The sequence below is a fragment of the Daphnia magna genome, linkage group LG7, assembly GCF_020631705.1.
Source record: "Daphnia magna isolate NIES linkage group LG7, ASM2063170v1.1, whole genome shotgun sequence".
Lineage (NCBI taxonomy): Eukaryota > Metazoa > Arthropoda > Branchiopoda > Diplostraca > Daphniidae > Daphnia > Daphnia magna.
In genome coordinates, this window is record NC_059188.1 from 4,244,833 (window position 1) to 4,250,747 (window position 5,915).

The window sequence follows — 5,915 nt, forward strand, 5'->3', positions numbered from 1 at the left end:
TGAAAACAGATCATGAAAACCAACAGTCTTTACAATCTCAAAGTATCATAAACATGTGATAATATCATAATTTTGTAACAAAATTATTGTCATTAGACTAGATATCGTATATCAATTTATACAAAGTTTTAGAGACGATATCTTTTTAAACCCCAAAGATTAACACAGAAATTTAATTACACAAGAATTTATTAATATGTCCCAACGAGACTCGAACTCGTGATCTCCTGCTTACTAGGCAGGCGCTTTGCCATCTAGGCCATGCGATCATTGATGTAATTAAGCTGTTAACAATTAAAAATCTTTGAATGTGATGAAAACAGATCATGAAAACCAACAGTTTTTACAATCTCAAAGTATCATAAACATGTGATAATACTATAATTTTGTAACACAGTTATTGTCATTAGACTAGATGTCGTATATCAATTTATACAAACTTTAGAGACGATATCTGTATCTTCCCTAAAGATTCACACAAAAATTAATATTCACATTAACTTTCTAATAGGTCCCAACGAGACTCGAACTCGTGATCTCCTGCTTACTAGGCAGGCGCTTTGCCATCTAAGCCATGCGACCATTGCTGTAATTAAGCTGTTGACAATTAAAAATTTTTGAATGTGTTGAAAACAGATCATGAAAACCAACAGTCTTTACAATCTCAAAGTATCATAAACATGTGATAATATCATAATTTTGTAACAAAATTATTGTCATTAGACTAGATATCGTATTTCAATTTATACAAACTTTTAGAGACGATATCTATTTCATCCCTAAAAATTCACACAGAAATTAATATTCATTAGAATTTTCTAATAGGTCCCAACGAGACTTGAACTCGTGATCTCCTGCATACTAGGCAGGCGCTTTGCCATCTAAGCCATGCGACCATTGATGTAATTCAGCTGTTGACAATTTAAAATCTTTGAATGTGATGAAAACAGATCATGAAAACCAACAGTCTTTACAATCTCAAAGTATCATAAACATGTGATAATATCATAATTTTGTAACAAAATTATTGTCATTAGATTAGAATTCGTATATCAATTTATACAAACTATTAGAGACGATATCTATTTCTTCCCTAAAGTTTCACACAGAAATTTATTTTCACAAGAATTTACTAAGAGGTCCCAACGAGACTCGAACTCGTGATCGCCTGCTTACTAGGCAAGCGCTTTGCCATCTAAGCCATGCGACCATTGATGTAATTAAGCTGTTGACAATTAAAAATCTTTGAGTGTGATGAAAACAGATCATGAAAACCAACAGTCTTTACAATCTCAAAGTATCATAAACATATGATAATATCATAATTTTGTAACACAGTTATTGTCATTAGACTAGATGTCGTGTATCAATTTATACAAACTTTAGAGACGATATCTGTATCTTCCCTAAAAATTCACACAGAAATTAATATTCACATGAATTTTCTAATAGGTCCCAAGGAGACTCGAACTCGTGAACTCCTGCTTACTAGGCAGGCGCATTTGCCATCTAAGCCATGCGACCATTGATGTAATTCAGCTGTTGACAATTAAAAATCTTTGAATGTGATGAAAACAGATCATGAAAACCAACAGTCTTTACAATCTCAAAGTATCATAAACATGTGATAATATCATAATTTTGTAACAAAATTATTGTCATTAGACTAGATATCGTATATCAATTTATACAAACAATTAGAGACGATATCTATTTCTTCCCTAAAGTTTCACAAAGAAATTTATTTTCACAAGAATTTACTAAGAGGTCCCAACGAGACTCGAACTCGTGATCTCCTGCTTACTAGGCAAGCGCTTTGCCATCTAAGCCATGCGACCATTGATGTAATTAAGCTGTTGACAATTAAAAATCTTTGAGTGTGATGAAAACAGATCATGAAAACCAACAGTCTTTACAATCTCAAAGTATCATAAACATGTGATAATACTATAATTTTGTAACACAGTTATTGTCATTAGACTAGATGTCGTATATCAATTTATACAAACTTTAAGAGACGATATCTATTTCTTCCATAAAAATTCACACAGAAATTTATTTACACAAGAATTTACTAAGAGGTCCCAACGAGACTCGAACTCGTGATCTCCTGCTTACTAGGCAGGCGCTTTGCCATCTAAGCCATGCTACCATTGATTTAATTAAGCTGTTGACAATTAAAAATCTTTGAATGTGATGAAAACAGATCATGAAAACCAACAGTCTTTACAATCTCAAAGTATCATAAACATGTGATAATATCATAATTTTTGTAACAAGATTCCTTCGGTAATGTCCTTCGGGCAATTTTTTTGAAAAAAATTGTCCATAGACATGTAACGTGGGCCAAAGATAAACAGATTTTGGATCCAAGATTTCTAAATTTCAATCAATTTATAGTGCTTGCTTCGTTCTCCGTCTTGTCTTCGTTCACACTTACGTTTCATGACGTCACCGTTATCAAAATGTTCGGTAATAACAAGCCAAGTCTTTCAACTTACGCTTTTCGAAGAAGCGTCAATTATTGGCGTCAATTATTGGACCAATAAACTAGTTTTGAATTAGAGAGTAATTGGCATTCAACTATAAAAACCTAATTTACAATTTACAGGAAGAGTAATCATCAATACCTTTATTATGAAGGGGAAAGCTGAATTGCAAGCTAAATCTGGAAGATCGCATTCCATGAAGTATGAAGAGTCACTACCATATATGAAAGCTCTGCATTGCAAACTTGTTTGTTGAACTGTTAATTATTAATTATGTCGATTTGTAAGTTCGGAAATGAAAATCTGAGTCCTTGAACTCAATCTCTTTCTTTTCATTGTCTTTGCAAGCTATTAACAAGTTTAGGAATATTCCATGCTTTTTTTAATCGCCTCCGTTCGGCCTCTCCTGTTGCTATACCATATGGTGTGCCACGTTACCGATAAGCGGATCCGTATAGATGAGTATAGCGCTCCTTCATTTATGTACGCCTTCCCTTTATGACTGTGGCCAAAAATAGCTGAATATTATACATTGTTAGCACGCAACCTATTTGCGCAAAGAATTATAGGTTCAATTTTGTTCAATTCAATTTTTAGCCTTGACGGCATCATCTCCTCGGCTATAGTCCTATAAAGCAAAGAGGTCGGCATAATTAAAAACTGCATTATATCCCTTGTGTGTTTTATTGCATTATGAAAAAGCGATACGTAAACACACCAATCACCGACACACAATAGCCTACGAAAAAAAAAAATCCTTTTGCATGGCCTGATATGGAGCGTTACACTCTCCAAGTCATTCCATTGCCATCAACTTAATAGTCTGATGTCTCATCTCTTCTAAGCGGATATGTCTGTATAAAACTTACCTTGGCCATAGAAGCTCAGCAGTTCCGCCATCCCGGTAGTTTCGATGGATTACCATTTCGATCGGCGCCGACACTGATTCATGGTTTCCCTTTTTGTTTTTCTATTTTCTCCCATTTTTTCAAGCGACCCCGTCCTCGCCACCTATAAAATCCCTATTTTATAGTCGTCGCAGTTGGCAATGATAAGGTGTTGGAACTTTTTACTTTTGTTCAACAACCAGACAACAGCATCGTATATAATGGTGCGCTATACGCACCCGAATGCTGTGTTAATGTCCCCCCCCCTTTTTTTAACGCTGCGCATTCGCTGTACTACTTTCGTCATTGTCAAACTATAGAGACGATTGTCGACTATAGACTGGACCAGTTTGATGCTGTGGTTCACTGGTCAATAACACTGTGGTTGATGCCGTGGTTCACTGGTCAGGAACACAATTTCAACAATAGAAAGCGACTGTTGATGGTCTATACAGTCATCCACGTGTCTACATATAGGGGCATACAATTTTATGCAGACAAAAAAGTTAATAGGGCGGACCATTTGTTTAATGAAAATGCTGTAATCAACATCAAAGCAGCAAGACAAGAGCACAAAAGCTATTGATGAGAAGAGAAACATTAGTTTGCCGCACTCAGCCGATGTAGCGGCACCGGAAAAGAAGAGATTCAATCAAGCTTGAGCTACGGGATTTCTCTGCTACACAAGACGACAAATTTTGGTCAGAATGTATACTATCTAGAATACCGGGCGGAGAACTTATAGATGGATCTAAACGCGGATGGAGGAAAAAGAGAGAAAGATATGGAAATCCGACCGAGTGAACAAAGTCAAATACCATTGCTGTCTGGCTCTCGGCCATTTTCTCTTTTGCACTGTGGCGGGGGCTTGATGGTATAGCCAGCACTATAATAATCTGCCGACGTCGGTGGTATCCGGCCTACTGGCCTACTCAAATTGGTATCTGGGTCCGTGACGAGCTCCTTGATGAGACAGAAATCAATTACGTAGGTAACGTCTGGCACCGTGAGCGATTTTTCAGCGATATTCGTGGACAGAATGATTTTCCGGAAATTACTGAAATGTGGAGCTAGACTAGACATTGGCTGGAAGACGCGATTTTACTCTTCACTGGTGATTTGTGAATGTAGTGGTAGGATGTACCAACAGTTCTCGAAATCAGAATTGATGTCGTAGTCGAGCAAAGCTTTGTGCATATTTTCTATTTCACAGACGCCGGGCAGGAATATAAGTATTGCGCTGCAGTTGATGGAAATGTTTTCATATTTTAGATTTTGGATGGCGACCGTAGCGCTGTATCTCTCGTCTGCCATCGAAAGCCGAAATTAACTTAGCGACCGCTTCGTATTTGAGCTTATGGATTTCCGGTACGCTATCATAGAGGTAGTTCATACTCCCCCCTAGAAACTGATAACGAAAACCGTAATATTATATTACATTTATTGCTCTTTTTAAAAAATGCTATTGTATACTGACCTCTAGTTTTTGAAGATGTTCACTATAGTAAACGCGTATGTCGTGAGGTTCACCGTGCTCCACTTCAATTATGGGAGCGTTGCGAAATGGTCTTTTGGACGTGAACGGAAAGTTTCCAATAACGGGGCTATTGAAATATTGGCCAAATTTGTCGGCATCAAAAGTAACTGACATCAGAAAGACTTTAGTTGTCGTCCTCGTATGACGGAGGAACTTGCGGACAACCAAGAGAAGGAAGTCAGTATCTTCATCCCTCTCGTGCACTTCGTCAATAATGACTGGAAAAGAAACAGACATTAGCATAACAAAATTTAGCTAATAGTCAGGAACTTACTGTGGGTATAGCCTTCAAGGGATTTTTTGGCTACTAATGCTTCAAGAAGGCATCCTGTGGTCAGATAGGTGAGCAAAGTTGATTCACTTACTTGATGTTCCATGCCAACCTAGTAAACACATAGCTTTCAATAGTAAAAGTGATATCAGTGTGACAAAATATTCCGTTGTATCCAACAACGGTTCCCAATGTCCAATTTCTTTCATAGCAGACCCTTTTGGCTATGCTAATGGCTGCAATGCGCCTTGGTTGAGTCACAACAATGTTACAAGGAGTTTTTGTTCGGTAGCATTTGTAACGAAACGCCAAGCGAAGCCCCTTCTTGCCCCTTTTATTTTTGCTTAATTAAACTAAGACCTTATTTCTTAAACTCTCCTTAACTTAATACCCCACTAGTTGACCTAGTTATTAGACTTTCTAGAAAATATAACAAGCGGAGAGAACAAGTCTCGGCACGCCCGTTATAAATAGAAACTTTTATGATTTGTCCAAAGCTGCCCAAAACGGCCTTAACCTGCCGTAGCTAAAAATAGATATATTTTTGTCTGTTGGGAATTGCCCGAAACGGCCCGAAACTGCCCGGCCTATTTTTAACAATCGTCCAAATTCGCCCGATACCGCTTGAATTTGTCCGCCTATACCTCTTCGTGACGTCCAAATTCGCCCGATACCGCCCGATTTTGTCCGCCTATACCTTAACATTGTCCCGTATGTCCCCCACGGGATGA

At 37.5% G+C, this 5,915-nt stretch overlaps 1 protein-coding gene and 1 non-coding gene across 2 annotated transcripts; both read right to left on the reverse strand.

Annotated features, from left to right (window-relative positions):
- Window positions 1-509: 509 nt before the first annotated feature.
- On the reverse strand, window positions 510-582 carry Trnat-agu. The gene has a single exon. It is a non-coding gene; the product is annotated as a tRNA-Thr (tRNA).
- A 4,055-nt stretch (window positions 583-4,637) lies between these two features.
- LOC123474448 (ATP-dependent RNA helicase TDRD9-like) lies at window positions 4,638-5,428 on the reverse strand. The gene is made up of 3 exons (XM_045176660.1): window positions 5,188-5,428; window positions 4,854-5,131; window positions 4,638-4,784 (listed from the first exon to the last, which is right to left on the reverse strand). The coding sequence occupies exons 1-3, from the start codon at window positions 5,288-5,290 to the stop codon at window positions 4,638-4,640; spliced, it is 528 nt and encodes a 175-aa protein (XP_045032595.1). The 5' UTR covers window positions 5,291-5,428.
- Window positions 5,429-5,915: the final 487 nt, after the last annotated feature.

What these genes read in the sequence shown, in the direction of transcription:
- LOC123474448 (XM_045176660.1), bottom strand. Translation starts at nt 5,290, where the DNA reads ATGGAACATCAAGTAAGTGAATCAACTTTGCTCACCTATCTGACCACA. An exon ending in CCTTGAAGGCTATACCCACA is followed by an intron (nt 5,132 to 5,187) that starts GTAAGTTCCTGA and finishes TTTCTTTTCCAG; the next exon opens with TCATTATTGACGAAGTGCAC. An exon ending in AACATCTTCAAAAACTAGAG is followed by an intron (nt 4,785 to 4,853) that starts GTCAGTATACAA and finishes TTTCGTTATCAG; the next exon opens with TTTCTAGGGGGGAGTATGAA.